This window comes from Hippocampus zosterae, chromosome 11 (assembly GCF_025434085.1).
Source record: "Hippocampus zosterae strain Florida chromosome 11, ASM2543408v3, whole genome shotgun sequence".
Taxonomy (NCBI): domain Eukaryota; kingdom Metazoa; phylum Chordata; class Actinopteri; order Syngnathiformes; family Syngnathidae; genus Hippocampus; species Hippocampus zosterae.
The window spans coordinates 21,616,385-21,634,630 of record NC_067461.1 but is presented as its reverse complement, the minus strand read 5'-3'; the positions used below and the strand labels follow the sequence as shown (position 1 = coordinate 21,634,630).

The following is an 18,246-nucleotide window of genomic DNA, read 5'->3' as shown; positions in this document are numbered from 1 at the left end:
CAATGTCTGATGCATGCAAATGTTATTTGAGGACGCCATTGGGATGTTCGTTTACCATGTTGCGGTGTTCTGCTGTTAAACAGCTGCAAAGATCCCCGGGTAGACGGGAGCAAAACTGCACACAATCGAAACCTCCCGCGATTCGTCTTGTCTAATTGTCTGTGTGCGGCTCTCCTGGGCTGAAGCTGTGAGCACACTGTGGCGTCGCGCATGCGTCTGTTTCCTGACACAATCATCCATTTTGAATGCGTGTGTATTAGGATTAGTGATGTGTCGTTCGCGAACGATCCGGCTCCCAGAGCCGGCTCTTTGAAGTGAACGATGGGAGCCGGCTCCCACCTCATTGGGAGCCGGCTCCTCATTGGGAGCCGGAACGGGAGGGTTATAGTGATGTGTCGTTCGTGAACGAGCCGGCTCTTAGAGCCGCCTTTTTTGTTTCTCCAGTTGTTCCCCCCCCCCCCCTTCGGTTAAAGCCGCACGTGATTGGTCAAGATCTGTGGTAGACGGGGGAGGGGGGGGCCACACACACACACACGCGCGCGCACACGCGCACACACGCGCACACACGCGCACACACACGCACACGCTACAGTTTAGAGAGGGGGGAGGGGTTAGAGGAGAAGAGACACAGCAGCGCGCGAACGAGACAGACGAGGAGACGACAGAGCTAGTTAGCAAAAAAAGAACACGGTGGAAAGCGAAAAGGTGAGAAATGGATAGAAAACGCAGTGAAATTTGGACTCATTTCAATGTTATTGATAGTTCAAAGGCAGCGTGTAGACTCTGCAAAGTTAAAATATCCCATAAATCAGGCTCCACAAATAACCTGCACAGGCACATAAGAAAAGTCCACCCATCAGTACAATTGCGAGAGAAAAGACAAGCAAGGGAACCAGATGTTAATGAAGGTGCTAGTGTGTCTGCAACTGTTGCTGCTGCTCCAATGTCACAACAACTGCCTAGAAGTACAACCCAGAGCTCTATCCTGTGCAAGGGTCTTCAGAAAGTGACAGTTGAGCATCAGACCAGCGTAACCACGGGGAAAGTGAAAGAGTTAGTGGATGCTCTCTGTGCATCCATGGACAGAAAATTCCACAGAATGGAGTGGAACACTGTTCTGTCAGAAACCACCATTCTTGACCCAAGATTCAAGAAGCTGGCCTTCACTGACAATAGAGCGGTTGATGAAGCTCTTCAAAGAATAACTGCAGCAGCAGCAAGAGCCAGCCAGACATCTGCACTGCCAGGAGGCGAAGAGGGAGCAGAGCAACAACAAGAAGAGCCACAAGCATCTGCTGTTTGGAGGTTCTTTGAAGAACGAGTAACTGGAAGCACTACAAGACGGAATCCTTCATCAGATGCAATTCTGGAAGTGAGATCCTATCTTGAGGAGCCCCTTTTCCAGAGAAGTGCAGAGCCTTTGAGCTGGTGGGAGGCCAAGGATTCACTGTACCCACGTCTTACACATGTGATGACACGGAGGCTGTGTGTTGTCGCAACATCTGTGCCCTCAGAAAGAATCTTTTCCAAAACAGGGCAAATGTTAACAGAAAGGAGAAACAGGATCAACCCCTCAAAGCTGAGGCACTTGGTTTTTCTTAATGCCAATCTTCACTAAAGACATATTAAATCTTTTACCTGGATGCTGCGTTTTTCTTTTTGTTTTACAAATTTTAAGTTATAATTTGTTGTGTTGTATTCAATGCTTACTTGTTGTTTTACTGTAAAACGTTAAAAGCTTATAAATATAAATATTCAGAGATTGGAACTTTTTGTTGACCTTGTTTTGAGGTGGGTCTTTGTACTTTGTTTTTATTTTTGTAGCACTCCATGTTGTACTCCATGTTGAGTATAAATAAATATTTGATATACTCTCTATTTTTTGCATTAGTAATTCATTTTACACATAATATTACGTTATTTTTGGTAGTACATTAATTTAAGCAACAAAAAAACTGAGGAGCCATTGGGAGCCATTTGGGAGCCGAAAGAGCCGGCTCTTTTTAGGGAGCCGATCCAAAAGAGCCGGCTCTCCAAAAGGAGCCGGAATTCCCATCACTAATTAGGATAGACGCGTGCTGACGCTTATGTATATGCACACCTTAAATTCAGAGGAGCCAATCAGGCCCGGGGAGAACATGCACCTCCGCATTGTGAGGTTGACGCGCTAACCACTGGCCCGCCGTGCCACACTATTATATCCAAGCAGTGGTCCTCAACTAGAAATGTTGTTGGTCCACTTTTTTTTTTAAATAAGACCAAGGCGGTCATGGGGAGCAGGGCTATATGCCCATTGAAAGTTTGAAACTTTTCTCGACTCTTCGGTACTAACGGTAACCTATCCTTAACGCAGTCCTAACCTTAATTGATAAATACACCATTTGTTTTTCTAATATTTACATGTGTTTGATCATCTTTAAGGGAGACTATGCAAAATAAAGAGGGATTTTGAGAAGAGGACATCCTTTTTCATGGCACTGCAGTGGATAACAGAAGTAGGTGACCGTGAAATCAAGTAATGTTAGAGGGAAGCTGTTGGCCAAAATTGTTTGTTGCTGTTGTTTAGAGATTAGATCCCTGAAGTTTACTGTTATGTTGCTGTGTCACGGATGGTTTTACATTCCATGTACAAATAGAAGTTATTTCTGGGCTTCTGTCATTTCTGATACACTCGTAGTTACTGAAAGAAAAATAAACTCTCATTCTTCTTTGAAATAAAACGTTTTACATCATTAGTGTGAAGACGAGTCACTTCAATGAATTGAGAGCACAAAAAGCCAAGGCTGCACTTTTTGTCCAAATATAACACTGATCAACACAAAAAGAACACCGCAGTGAAGCATGGCTGTGGAATCGCCGTGCTTTGTGGCTATTTTCCATTAAGCTGCACCCGGGACCTCAGACAATGTCGAGGGATTGGAGGCGCTATTGGCACATGAACATCAGGCTTATGCTTGGAAGCAAAACAAAAGTCAGGAAAAGCCTACTGGAACAAGTTAACTTTAAATGGTGGCGAGTGTGTGCCGACTCCAATTTAACAGGAGTTTGAATCTGCTTGTTTAATTTTTAACACTGTTACCCCAGTGAGCCCCACTAAAATATGTTCTTTCAGAGGTCTGTTTTGAAAAACTAAGATTTTTTTTTCAGTTGAGTTATACAGGTTATAGGGCACATTAATGGTGGATTTCTCTCTCTCTCTCTCTCTCTCTCTCTCTCTCTCTCGACAGGGGTGTGCCAACTTTTCATACTCACTGTAAATTACCAAAGTTAACTGGCAGTTTTGGTGGGTTTTCCCCTCAGTGGAAAGCAAAGAAACATCATGATGTCAATGTACCAGACAGATGCATAATTGTGTGAGGATATGACGACAACAAACCTTATTTACATTAGATTTATTACATTGTAAAAAGTTCATTACCTTTCATCTATATATTATGTACATATTCAATTTACTTGAATCCTGTTTAAGCAAAACATCCGCTCCAGATTCACAATAAAATGAACAGACATTAAAAAAAAAATCTCTTCAGTTGTTGGTGGTGTGAGAAATATACCATGTCTGGGTCATGCTGTATTTTCCAAACTCAATAAATAACATAAAATATCACAAACAGAACCGCTGGGCCGCTCACCATGAAGTAGACCCTGTCCCGTCTAAGTGACATCATTGATATTCAAGTAGTGAATTTTAGTGTCATCACATGAGGCGTAATGACACAATAACAGAAGAGAAACAACACATTTTCAAACCCGGTAAATGACATGCATCAATTGCACGGCAAAATGGAATACAAAACAAATTAAATTGAATCTTCCTAGAATTTTCTGCAAAATTGAATTAAGAATGTGATTGACAGGATTTTTATGTTGACATCAAGCTTTTAAGCAAGCCAGTCAAATAAAGTCAGTGTCACTTGTCATCGACAGGCAGCAAAAGCACACTACGAGGGAGTTTCTGAATGAATTAGATCTTTTCTCACTGATTCAGCATTTGGTTGAATTTCGACAAATGACAGCCGGTTTCAAGTTTGACATCGAAAAGAGGCCAGGACCAAATTCATTCAGATACATTTCTGTCATTTAGAAGGTTGTCGGCATCATTTGCAGGCCCCGGCTTATAAGCACGTGTGCTACATTGTACACAGTGATGAGCTTTATGAAGCACAGGAGAAGCATGACAAAATAACAATACTGAACTCAATGGAATTCATTTACACTTTGGAATGTTTATCCTCTGCAGGACTGCACATGCACACAAACCCTTCAGGAGGTACTTTAAAACTTTTGTATGGGCTTAAAAAATAATGTGTATTTATATACTGTATGTATCGAAAAAAAGAAGGGGGGGGGGGCACGGGAGCAGTGACCAGCCAATCAGTCCAATACATGAAAAACAATAATATACTGTAAATGTTTTTCCCCCCACTGCAATCTGAGCTGAACCCTCACTTGAGTGATTACAAGGATGTTAAGAACATGAAGCAACCTGACATGCAACACCTAAAATGCTTCACTCTCCCCGCCTGCAATCTCAACATTGACAACACATGCACCTAAAGAGGCACGAGCGAAGCTCAAATGTTCATCATGATTATCACAAGGTCTAAATGTGGACTTTGCTCCAACGAGTAACGCGTTCGTAGGCACATTGTTACATGCTCAGTCACTCGGAATCTGACAAACTCCGTAAGCCGAAAGTTGAGCATTTAGATGGAGTAGTTCATTGTACTGGAGTAGTTCCACCGGCATATTTTGTGGAGTTGTTAGAAGCACAATGGTGTGTGTGTGTGTGTGTGTGTGTGTGTGTGTGTGTGTGTGTGTGTGTGTGTATATATATTTTTAACATGTTCAACTGATTTTGTATGAGAGTATATTTCCTTTGAATTAAACTGTTATTTTACTCCAGAAGTGTCCATAAAGCACATGTTTGGCTGTAAGAAAGCAAACAATGATTTCAGAGTATAATCGCGAACATGAACGGTGAGCGAACTCAAAGTCACCATGAAGATTCCCAGAGTGGAAAACGTACTAGTTGACTTTCAGACTGTGGAATGAGTGACAAATGAAGTGTCATCTGCCAACTTGCCGTGATTTGTAGATATATTCCCCAGCAGACCTTAAAGTGACGAATCTGACTTCTGGAAGTTAAGTCACAGATTGACAAGCGAGTGACCAACAGAGCTCCTACTGGACCTCGTCAGAGGGGCTTGTAGGTCTGGGACCAGGAAGCAGTGGTACCGGGGATGTAGCTTCAATCAGGGCGGGGTTGAGGATGATTGGCAGGGACATGGGTGGGACCCCCACCTGCAGCGGCGAGGCAAGCGGTTGGATGATGAAAGGGGACTGGCTCAAGTGTGAGGACACTTGAGCGTAGGGGGGTGGTGCTGGCACTGGCACTGGGGGCAATACTGGGGAAGATGATCGGTCTGCTCCTGAAAGACATTCATGAAAAACATTTTTTTGTTAGCCATTTTTTTCCTTCTTGTAAAGGGGAGCAAGGGGGAAGAGCATAGGTGTGCAAAGAAGCAGAAAGTAGGAGGTGGTTTAAAAAGAAATAAATAAATTCAGAACTCAGCCATGTGTTCGGGGACATGTCAGTCAAAATAAGAAAACACTTGACATTGCCACAAATGCATCAGAACAGTGAATAACATGTTGGACAATATTTACTTGCCTAAGTACTACTTAGAACATGTTCTTTTGGCAGTTATTTCCTTTCCACAAACTCAAACTTTTGTGTCTACTTTATTTTTCTATTTCGCTCATCAGAGGGGCCGTTATGGCTATTGCTCATCAGGGAATGCATGTGCAAGTGTGCGAGTATGCAGGCGTGTGCTTTAATGGGTCAGGTTGGTCTTTGGTAAAAAAAAACAAACAGTTGGGCAGCCCCGTCTTGGATTATATTGAAACAAAGAAATGATTTTCTGCAAAATCACAGTTAAAGCATGTGGCTGCAGTACCATTGGCATTGGCTGCTTGGGTGTCGTGGGGCGATGCTGGCCTGCTGGGAAGTCGAGGCTCTGTGGAAGTTACGGGCACAGGCACAGAGGGGGGCGGTTGTTGGAGTGCTGGAACCACAGAGCCCTGTGGAGAGGGAGGCCGTGCTGATCGGGTTGGTGGTTGCACCTCAGATGGAGGACTGGGCGCTGGTTCTGAAGGAACTGAAAGGTACAACATCAAGAACATGAGGTAACTTCAATGGATCAAAAAAAAAAAAAAAAAAAACGGCAAAAGGGTTAAGATTTGAAAACTGCGTATTTGACATAAAACTCGAGTGAGGACACAGTCCAGAAGTCAAACAAGGAACCAAATATCCCAACAAATGCAGGCTGAGATGACACATAACCTGGCATCAGATGATAGGTATAATTTCCCAGTCACAGGCCCTTCTTCGCACTTGGCCATCTAATCTGAAATCTTCAACTAATCTTCATATTTTTCTTTGTAGTGTAGCTCTGCCATACTAAAGACGAAAACTCTAAACGTTTGTCTTTGTAACATAAGCCAACTTTGATAACATAACTCTCTCCCTACAAATATTTAACAGTATTAGTTGAAATATGTAGTTTCAACCACTGGGCAGGAAAGTTTTATTTGCATGATCTGTAATTTATATGCTGTCATTGAAATACATTCAAATTATTCGATTCTGTAGGAATCTATTTGAAAAGTTGAGTCACGAAGAGTTGTGCAAAAGTACATGAAATAAACACGGACCTGGTAAAATGGTCTGTTTAAAGAGTTCCTCTCTCAGGTGGGGCAGGAAGCAGTCGATTCGTTCCCACGTTATTTCCCATAAATCCGAGTATTTTGTCTTGGAATCTGGGCTGCGGAATATTTCTGCTGTGTCCATCACCAGCAGCATGTTCTTCAGAGACTCCGGGATGGCCTCCAACTAGACATACCAACGCAGAGGTATGTTGAGTGGCACGCTCCAACAGTATACCACTGAAATCATTTTTTTTTTCTGCCACAGCTCTCACCAATAAGTCACTGGATCCTGCGTGCATGTACTTATCCATGAAATCCAAAATGGTAAGCCACAGGGCAGCAAAGGTAGGCAGGGACAACAATGGCAGGAGGTGCTGCAGAAAAACCTGGCGTACATGACAGAATTGAAACCAAAACAAAAAAAAGAATGAAAAGGAGTTATCCATTAATATAAACACAAACACAAATCGTCCCACAAGTCTAAAAGTGAAATTATAAGACAAGGATCTTATGTCAAACCTAACGGACAGTTAGAGGTACTCAGCTCTGTCGCCAACAGCGAAAATCTGTGCACCTGACCCCCACCTTGACATACATTTGCCTATACATCCAACAGGATGGCAACAGAGCACTGCACAAAACCCCTCAGCTCACTTTGACATAGCTCCTTCATAACAAGATGCCATCATGCAGCGGGCAAAACATTACATGAACATTTCTATGCCAATAACACATGTTTATCGGTGTATGTAGTGTGAACCTTTGATAGGATAGTGCAGGCTCTCATTCTGGTCTCCTCCATTCCACCAACATCAGCTGGGCTGATGTTGTTCAGCAGTTTGGTCAGTAATGGAAATAGCACCTGCAAGGAGAGTACGAGTTTGGCATTTTCATGTATGTGTTGTTGTTTGGTTTTTTTTTCCTCCCTAAAGGGTCTTGCGTAGATTAAGAAACACCTTATTAAAGCAGGACTCCCATTCTGTAGCATCTAGCGTCTGCAAATCATGGACAAGCAGAGCCCTCTGGAGGTAGTTGAGAGCCTGCATGCGCACTTGACGTCTGGCGTCGCAGCACAGCCAAGCAATGCCTAGTAAGTAAAGAAACAGTGCAGAAACAAAGACATCAACCAAGGAGGTGATTTAAATTTAGCTCAAATGTGGCATACAGCGTGAAAGCTGTTTAATACCAGACTGGGGGGGGGGGACAATTCATTTCCGTTTTATGTTAATTAAATCAGGCATGAAATTGTACTCTTTTAATACGCTGCTACTAGTGTAGATAGGGTATGTGTTATTATATTAGAAAATATAAATGTTAGGTGTACAATGTATAAATGACATTAATAAATTCATATCACCATTTAGAAATGTCTACAGTGTGCGTTACTGTTTTCTACATTTTTAAGGTAATGTCAACACATCAACACACGGAACGCAAAGCCCTGAATCATATAAATGACGATTGGGGACTGCCAAATCATGATCTGGGCAAATCTCTTTCTTCCCGCCATCGTGCAGGAAATAACAATGCTGCAAACACTTTGTTGGTAAGACCTAAGACACAGGTCATTCTCTTGCTTGTGGCGCTCACACAGGTGCATGTGAAAAAAAAAAAAGAAAAAAGTTCCACTTTCAGAATAAAAGCTATCCATATATTATGTTTTATTTTTACGTCACATGACTGCGAGGGCAGGTTACAGGCTGTGCACGGGCTGTTCCAGTCTAGACCATTAACATACTGTATGTGAGTTGCACAAAAAAAAAATTGCAAAATGTCTCAGGCTCTGTTAAAAAAAAGTGCACATCAAGAAATACCTGAAGCATACTAACTGTACAACCACATCCTCCCTGTATTGCCAAGGTCAGGATGGTACCACCTCTGCCTCAATTTGAGCCAGGAAACCCCCTGGGAAGTACATTTGTGACTAAATTCAGACACAAGATCATTATTTATTTAAACGTTGTTAGATTTTTGTTTGGTGATTACCCATTAGATTTTGTGCGTGTGTGTGTGTGTGTGTGTGTGTGTGTGTGTGTGTGTGTAAAAGGAACCTTGGCTAAACAAAGAGTGTTATCAAATAATATATTGATTCTTCCAAAAAACAAAAAAAAAAGATATTACTCTAGTTGATATAGTAATTATCATGACTGGCCATTCTATTCACTTGGGGATGTTTTTCTGATTACGGACTGCGATATTGTGCATAGAATGGAAGGTAAAATGACCTCCCACTTAACATTCGGCAAGCCCCCTCAGTGCCCATCTTTAAAACCCGCCTCAAAACTCGCTTGTATTCTTTGGCATTTGACTCAGCATGACTCAGATTTGATCATAGTTTTACTGTTTGGTGCATTCCAACATTTTTGTTACTGATTTATTGCTTTATTGTTGTATATCTGTTAGTTGCTCCATGTACAGCACTTTGCGTGCAGCGAGTGCTGTTTGAAAGTGCTCTATACAGTTGAGAGTTGAGAGAGTAAAGTTAAAACCTCCTTTATCATTACTTCTGTATCTAGTACAACACACCCGCTACTAAAATGAAAATATAGTGTGAGGAGCGAACACATGAATAGTCTGCACAATGTGATATGAGCTGACCTTGCAGCAGTGGGCACCAGCAGCTCGTCCACAGTGTCTGGGAGTCAGCTTCAATCTTTTTACCAGCAGCCTCCAAATTGCGCTGTTCTTCTGCCCAGGAGCTGTAGATGCTGGCAGCCCGGGTGTGCAATGTGTGCATCAAGTCTAAAAGCTGAACCATCAAAGACACACCAACATCAATATGCATTAAACGCAAATAAACCCCAAAAATAAAAAAATAAAACCCACGAAACTATGTCCAACACATCAGGACACAATAGCAAATGTGCATTCTTTTAAAGAATGTTACGCAATGCCTGACGAGGCATTCTGATTTATATTGTAGGTACAAGTTCCCATTTCCAAAGTAATGCTTACACTGCATTCTCAATGTACTGAGAGTGCAGCCCCCCACCCCCGATTTTTTAAAATTGTCACAGCCTTTTTCCAAAATGAACTTACTTCAGAATTGAGCTCATGTGCATGCTGCTCATCGTTGACAGGGATGCAAGACGACAAAATTGTGTGACTGAGTGTGAATAGGTGTTTGTCTGTGTGTGCCCTTGACTGCTGACCAGTTCAAGGTGTTCCCTGCCCACTGCCGCAGACAGCTGGGATAGGCTCCAGCACACCCGCAGACACTTGTTAACAGCGATAAACACAAAATACAGCTTGAAAAATTCTCATGTTTTTAAATGGAAAGGTATTTGAAGCAGAAAACATTAAATCCAAAAGCTACCGCATCTATTTATTCATCTTCTTATTGTAGGTGTCATTAAATGGCTTTCCATTGGCCTCACAAATGTGAAAATTGCTCAATCGCAAACTGATGATGGAAACACAAATTAAAAAAAACCCTCAAATACAGCAAAAATTGTTTTATGCTCTAAGAAGGTGGTTTTTGAGATGTTGATATAAAAGTATATTGCCAAAGTGTAAATACATTGAAATACATTTTTCATGTTTCCATATCATGTGACAACGCCTCCAGGATCGGCGGCATACATCCCCACGGACCGCTGGCGCCCGCTTGTGGTCAGTACCCACCGGTGGGCGGCCGCGCCGTATGAGGGCACAGCGACCACAGTTGTTGGAGTGTGGGGATACGGCAGAGACCAAGGACCCGGGGCTTCACTGCGCCATTGTCGTCCCGAGCTTTTCGAAGCCAACCCAGAGCCGGCCACGGCTCATCACGGCGTCGGTGGGAAGCCTTTAAGGACCCGTATTAATAGAGAATACCCGTCCTTTGGAGTCAATGGCATAGACAAAAGTCTTTGTACCATTTCCATTAAAGAAAGAGAAACTTACACTTGTCATTCAAATAACTTGAATCTGACTGAAGTAACGTGGGTTTTCTCTGGGTGCTCCGGTTTCCTCCCACATTCCAAAAACATGCGTGGCAGGCTGATTGATCACTCTAAATTGTCCCTAGGTGTGAGTGTGAGCGTGGATGGTTGTTCGTCTCTGTGTGCCCTGCGATTGTCTGGCAACCGATTCAGGGTGTTCCCCCCCACCCCCCTACTGCCTGGAGACAGCTGGGATAGGCTCCAGCCCCCCCCCCCCCCCCAAGCCCCCCGACCCTAGTGACGATCAAGTGGTTTGGAAGATAAATGAATGAATGACAGAAGTAATAGTGAATAAAATGAAAAACTGAACTGAACTGAAAATTAGTTCATGAATTACAGACATTACTTTCTTCATGTGGTCAAAGTGAATCATAAAGCAAAATCTCATGAAAACCTGGAAGATTAGATCGGTAGTATTCAGTGATATAGTGGGGCAAATAAGTATTTAGTCAACCACCAATTGTGCAAGTTCTCCTACTTGAAAAGATTGGAAAGGCCAGAAAATTACATTGTTTGATTTGTAAAGAATTTATTTACAAATAAGAGGGAAAATAAGTATTTGGTCAGCTATGAAGAAGCAAGATTTCTGGCTGTCAAAGAGGTCTAACTTCTTCTAATGAGGTCTAATGAGGCTCCATTCCTTCCCTGTATTAATAGCGCCTGTTTTAACTCATTATTGGTGTAAAAGACACCTGTCTACAACCTCAGTCAGTCACACTCCAAACTCCACTATGGCCAAGACCAAAGAGCTGTCGAAGGACACCAGAGACAAAATTGAAGACCTGCACCAGGCTGGGAAGACTGAATCTGCAATCGCTAAAACACCTAGTGTAAATAAATCAACTGTGGGAGCAATCATTAGAAAATGGAAGACATACAAGACCACTGATAATCTCCCTCGATCTGGGGCTCCATGCAAGATCTCACGCCGTGGCGTCAAAATGATAACAAGAACGGTGAGCAAAAATCCCAGAACCACACAGGGGGACCTAGTGAATGACCTACAGAGAGCTGGGACCACAGTAACAAAGGCTACAATCAGTAACACAATGCGCCGCCAGGGACTCAAATCCTACACTGCCAGACCTGTCCCCCTGCTGAAGCCAGGACACGTCCAGGCCCGTCTGCGGTTCGCTAGAGAGCATTTGGACGCTCCAGATGAGGACTGGGAGAATGTGTTATGGTCAGATGAAACCAAAATAGAACATTTTGGTAGAAACACAGGTTCTCGTGTTTGGAGGAGAAAGAACACTGAATTGCATCCGAAGAACACCATACCCACTGTGAAGCATGGGGGTGGAAACATCATGCTTTAGGGCTCTTTTTCTGCAAAGGGACCAGGATGACTGATTTGTGTAAAGGAAAGAATGAATGGGGCCATGTATCGAGAGCTTTTGAGTGAAAATCTCCTTCCATCTGCAAGTTCATTGAAGATGAGACGTGGCTGGGTCTCTCAGCATGACAATGATCCCAAACACACAGCCAGAGCAACAAAGGAGCGGCTTCGTAAGAAGCATTTCAAGGTCCTGGAGTGGCCTAGCCAGTCTCCAGATCTCAACTCCATAGAAAATCTGTGGAGGGAGTTGAAAGTCCGTGTTGCCCAACGACAGCCCCAAAACATCACTGCTCTCGAGAAGATTTGCATGGAGGAATGGGCCAAAATACCAGCAACAGTGTGTGAAAAGCTTGTGATGAGTTCCAGAAAACGTCTGGCCACCGTTATTGCCAACAAAGGGTGCATAAAGTATTGAGATGAACTTTTGGTATTGACCAAATACTTATTTTCCCTCCAATTTGCAAATAAATTCTTTAAAAATCAAACAATGTAATTTTCTGAGTTTTTTTTCCCCCCACATTCTGTCTCTCATGGTTGAGCTTTACCCATGTTGACAATTACAGGCCTCTCTAATCTTTTCAAGTAGGAGAACTTGCACAATTGGTAGTTGACTAAATACTTATTTGCCCCACTGTAAATCGGAGATCTGTTAGGGTTTTTTTTGGGGGGGGGGGGGATGAGTCATGTTCCCCCTTCCACCTCATTTTCTGTGCACTAAATGTTTTTTTAATCAGCATTTTGAGGAGAATTCTTCAGGTGTAATTATTTTTCTTCACGCCAGCCCCCAATACATTTAAATGTGTATCAAAACACACATTTTAGCTATTTGTGGGCTGCGCCCAAATCTTTCAAATAGCAGATGTTGACTTTACAGAAAATTAACACATTTAAATAGATAGGATAAATTGTTCCATTTTCGGATTGTATCAGTTATCGTTTATTCTTGTAACCTGATGATCGGCTCAAAAATCCTGATCGTGTTGCGCAACCAATCGCTGCAATCAAAATATTTTTTAGTCTCAATGAGATTTGTACCATTGTGTATGTATTTTGGTAGCTTTCGGTTTTGGTAAACGTGTGATCACTGACATTCGATAGTATGAGAAAGAAGGCTCCTGTACTTACATCCCGACTAACCTGTAATGACACCGTATGGTAACCTGCTGGGACACCCTCATCCTCCTCATCATCACTATGGGAACGTGATGGGCGTTGACTGGAGGCTCGACTTCCACCTCGTCTTGTTCCATTTCCACTTTCTTTCTCCTTTGCTCCAGCTTTCTTCCGCAAACGAGACTTGGCAGAATTATGACTCTTCTTCTTGTCATGGTTGCGGTAACCTGAGGAATGAAACAAGTAGAAACATCTTTGCAGCACAGCTTGAAACATTTTGTTAATTTAAATTTAAAACAGTTCCTTGCTACAACTTCAATGATTCTTTTTATTCAATTGCTTTGTTGTTTGCCTATTTAAAATAAGCATTGATGAACAATAAACTGACATGGATTTTCTTTGTGTGGAATCAAATACACAACTATCATTTTGTTGTATGCAGTGGATACACAAGTAAATTGTACCATCTGTCACTTAGGATGAAGTGGAAGAGCATTTAGTCGCTCTGCCTGTCACCCGTGACTCTTATTACAGTCATAGGTAGATGAACATTTCTTTTCAGTATGTTTTAAAATAATTTCTTTTCTGGTTTTCTCTTTCAGTTTTTCGCGAGGATCTACCCAACCCCTTTCTCCTGTCCAATGCCTACATCGCCACCTCCCTGCTAGTTGTGGTATACATACTGTATGTCGACTGTTTATCAAGATTTTTGGAAGAATTTCTGGGGGAAATTCCCAAGTCCATATCACATGCTATTTGGAGGTCAGATTACTCAACTGTAAATAATTTCTTATGAAATAATTTAAAATAATTTTTGGACAGTTTCTGTGACATTGGATGATTTCCTTCAGTAAACCCGATGATGTACCAATGTGTTGAAATCAATGCCGTTTAGCACATACAGTATATTAACAAAGGACAAACAATCCAAAACCAATCCTTCTGACATGAATGAAATACATTGTCATGCAAAGGTAGGTGTGACTTTATATATACAATGTGATGATTCAAGATCCAAATTTAAGTACTGGTCGGGTCTATAACTGGTGGCTCCAACTGCTCTATGTATATGTATATGCAGACTTGTGGTTTTGCAGTGGAAGGCGAGCTTGCATTGTACCACAAATTAGTCTTCTGCACAAATTCGTTACTGCCTGTCTTAGTCCGTCTTAGTTGGCTTCACATAAGGTGGATAATATTATTTCCGATTTAGATTTTAGCTTCAAATAGAAGCAATAAAAGTGTTTGGTTTTATCTTTTGGGTTGTTGAGCTTCAAGGAGTGATTGGATACAGTACATCACCACACTCCCACGCACTGTAGTAAACCTTGTATGCTGCAAGACAAAGAGCCCAAACTGCGTTTGTCTTGATTTTTACCAGTCTTGGAATTAACTATAAATAGGGAATAAAAAGCTATTTAACAGTTGATAAATTTGAGTCATTTTGTTTCTCCTGTTGAAATTCTTTGGATCATGGCATGATTGATTTCTACATTGGGCTTGTAGTCTACTTCTCAACAACGTTTTTTTTTTAAACATGGAGTCATCATTGGCATCGTGCATTTCATATTTACTTTGGTTGTCTTTGTGAGATATTTAAGTTGACTAGATGACTAAAACAATTTATGGGTGATAAATATATGAAAAAATAAAAATAAAATCTGAAGGAAAAAATTCTTTCAATACCCTTCAATATACTTGAAGTAGTTGGGGTCAACTGCAATTTGGGCATGTATTCTACTGGTACTTTGCAATTTTCAAATGTTTCAAACACATTTAGAACATCATAACATTAACATTATGTTAACATTGTATTTAATCAGAATCATCTTTATTAGCCAAGTACGTAGAACACAAAAGGAATTTGTCTCCGGTAGTACACCAAGTGAAATATCCTTTCCGTTAGGACAATCAAAACTTGAAAGAAGGTGAGCCAAGTCTTTCATTAATATTTTGAGAATGTTACACATGCCGTTTTATTCCGAATGATCTGCCAATGTGAAAATCTTAGTTATGTGCATTTGAGCAACTAACCTCCATTGAAACTAGCTTCCACGAATACCCGGATGGCTCGAACACACAGCTCAAAGTTGTCCGGTGTGACGTGGGCAGCGTCACGGACAATGAATGACAGTGTTTCAACACACTTGATAAGAGACTTTGTGTCATGCTGGCCAAGGTCCTGACCCAGTGTCAGACTGTACTGGTTGACCAAGGGATGATTGAATTGAGATTTGGAGCTTAAAAGTGGGGTCTTACTGGTTTCTAAATCCTCTTTTCCAACCTAAAAAAAACAAAAACAAAAGCACAAAGCAGAGGTTAAGTTTAGGGATTTCAGAATGACAATGTCAAAGAAGCAGCTCATCTGAAGTAATGTGCGGGTACTGACCATCAGCCATTCACTGCTTGCTACATCCACATCTGTTGTGGAGCGAGGGATTCGGGCCTTGCTGTGCTCAGTGTAGACTTCTGAGTCAGATGTGTAGCCGCGATCTAAACTCACTTCATTCGGATGATGGGATGGCAAGTCACTATCTGACTGGGCACCTGAGCACACAAAGACAACAGATTGATTTTTTAAAATTTGCATTAATTTTGCATTCATTTCCAGGTATTTACCTAATGGATCATTCTGGATCTCATACACAACTTAGACGGTAACATTATTTGAACAAACCACATTTTAGGTGAGCAGAAGCATTGGAACGGAATTATTCTTAAAATATATCCCATTGTTAGGTTAATGCTGGTAATCTGATGCCAAGAACACATCAGGAACAGGAAGACTCAGGAGGCAGGCATGGTTGTCTTTCTTGCAAGAGAGAGCGCGCTAAAACATGTCTCAGTTCACAATCTCAGAGCAGCTGTCCAGCTGGCTCTACAATGTAAACCGTTACAGGTTCAGGGGCAACTCCGAAGAGAGCGCGTTTGTCTCCTTGCATTTATTGGAAAGATTTCCCTGATACACGATCTTCTAACAGGTGTGGGGAGTATTTTCACATTGCACAACAGTTTCAGTAAAGCGGAGTTTCTATAAAAACACACAGTTCATTCCTGAGATGTCGTCAAACGGCTCCTACTGGATGTCAATGGTCCACGAACACAGCTTGCGATGTCCCTTTCATGGTGTCCTGGGTTGATGTTATCTTCTCACAAGCAACAGTTGATTTGACCAGAAGCCGTTCACTTAACAAGATATCTTCTTAAAAGCTAGAACAGGAGCAGCCTGAGCTCTCCCGGTCCGACAAGTCTACCATTACCAACCTACCCCATTGTCTATGAGGTATTTGCGAGGTTTCACTCTGAAACAGCTTTTAAAGTTACACAGAGAGTCAATTTGGGATAACAGAATTACATTTATTCCAACACCCATACACTGGTCACTAAGCCTCAACCATAATTTGCCTTCAATAACAACATCAAGCCTATGATCCTGTGTGTAAAAATAATTGCCCTTCTCAAATAAAATGTAAAAACATCTGTCAGTCACCTTCCAGTCCTTGGATCACATTAAATACGCTTGCTGTTTCCAAGTACTTTATCAAATTCAAATGCTATTGTATCTGGTAATAAAAGAGAAATATTGATCTCTCGTCTGTTGTCTGTCATTTAAATGATTTAATATTCATGTTTCCATTCATTGATTCATTCATTTTCCTAACCGCTTTTATCCTCACTAGGGTCGCGGGGGGTGCTGGAGCCTGTCCCAGCTGTCTTTGGGCAGTAGGCGGGGGACACCCTGAAGTGGTTGCCAGCCAATCGCGGGGCACACAGAGACGAATGTGCAGCCAATTTTTGTCAGTTTACAGGTTTAAGTGTTTGATTTGGATCAGTTAAGAACTGCAAGAGGTACAGTGTATATTGAGAAATCATATTTCTAATGCATTGAATTAAAATGGCAAACATTTCTGAACTGTTAATATCCATAAAATGTGTGCACTACTACTATGAGACAAAGAAATACTGCACCTGATTCAATGTCCGTGCTGGCAGAGGTGAACTGAAAGGAGGCAGGAGGTTTCACTCCAGCACCAATGCATTCAAGCAGTGAGAAGAGTGTGTACCAATGGTCTGTACTGTGGATGTTGGCCGCATTAGTCTTGAGCAGCTCATGAAGGCCATAAGCCACCTCTCTGCTGACCCGGGACAAAACATGGGGTTTCATCATAAGCAGGAGACGCAGGGAAAGGAGCACCTGCATGTGGGATCACAAATAATGAAAAAGGAGGAAAACCAAAGAGCAGATATTTTGAGATCTCGATAGCACAATGAAATACTGTACTGTACATGCGCATGGGTTGACAGTGTTACCATGAGGAAAACATTTCCACATAACTTAAAACAAATAAACAAATTATTGGGTCATTTTATTACAGGTAATTATATTGGAAAGATATTGAGTCAGAGACATTTTCCGTCCCTTCATTGTTGAAAGCGTCCGACCGGACCTGCGGTCGTAAGGTGGTTCATGCCAGTCGTGGTGGTAATAACCGAACCCATTGATGGACACCGGCCCATAAGGAATGCTGTCAAGCTAAAAAGTCCGATTGGGCCTTTATGGCCTGTAGGACTTAACAGGCAGGTGATTGTTACTGGCAGGCCAAGCAGAATACAACATCAGTGGTCGCTGAGGCCAAACCTTTGGTAACTCGCAGGAGAGGTTCCGACAGGCCACGGAAAACAACTTACTGGTCTATCTTTCTTTACTTCTCCTATGGTCACGAACTGTGGGTTATGACCGAAAGAACAAGAGCTTGAACAGAGGCGGCCCAAATCCTTTGTGGGGTGTCTGCTCTCTCCCTCAGAGATAGTGTGATAAGCTCAGTCAACTAGGCTCCTCATTGAGAGGAACCAGCTAAAGTGGCTCAGGTGTGTAGTACGCATGCTTCCTGGATGGCTCCCTGGTGAGTTATTCTGGGCACAACTCACTGGGAGGAGGCCCAGGGGACGACCCAGGACATGCTGAAGGGACTATGTCTCCCGGCCTGGGAATGCCTCAGGAATCCCCCCAAAGTACTGGGCGAAGTGGCTGGGGAGAGGGAAATTTGCTGCACCTTCGACCTGACCCCGGATAACCGGAAGAAAAATCGGAGGGATGGATATGCTAAGGTTTGGGAAAGGGGAAATATGTAGTTGATCGAAAAATTTAGAAATGCAGGCAGG

General features: G+C 42.2%; 1 protein-coding gene across 11 annotated transcripts in view; it reads right to left on the bottom strand.

Annotated features, from left to right (window-relative positions):
- Nucleotides 1-3,377: 3,377 nt before the first annotated feature.
- The window catches only part of gbf1 (golgi brefeldin A resistant guanine nucleotide exchange factor 1), a 116,955-nt gene continuing 102,086 nt past the window's right edge, over nt 3,378-18,246 (bottom strand). For 9 of the 11 annotated variants that reach the window (XM_052080993.1, XM_052080983.1, XM_052080985.1 and 6 more), the window contains 11 exons: nt 17,053-17,278; nt 15,473-15,630; nt 15,118-15,367; nt 13,096-13,310; nt 9,310-9,460; nt 7,668-7,798; nt 7,472-7,573; nt 6,984-7,097; nt 6,718-6,895; nt 5,961-6,161; nt 3,378-5,432 (listed from right to left, as the gene is read on the bottom strand). In XM_052080993.1, coding sequence (XP_051936953.1) covers nt 5,185-5,432; nt 5,961-6,161; nt 6,718-6,895; nt 6,984-7,097; nt 7,472-7,573; nt 7,668-7,798; nt 9,310-9,460; nt 13,096-13,310; nt 15,118-15,367; nt 15,473-15,630; nt 17,053-17,278 — 1,974 coding nt within the window. In that variant the 3' untranslated portion in view covers nt 3,378-5,184. The remainder of the gene's footprint in view (nt 5,433-5,960; nt 6,162-6,717; nt 6,896-6,983; nt 7,098-7,471; nt 7,574-7,667; nt 7,799-9,309; nt 9,461-13,095; nt 13,311-15,117; nt 15,368-15,472; nt 15,631-17,052; nt 17,279-18,246) is intronic. The other 2 variants (XM_052080990.1, XM_052080994.1) reach the window with 1 other exon arrangement.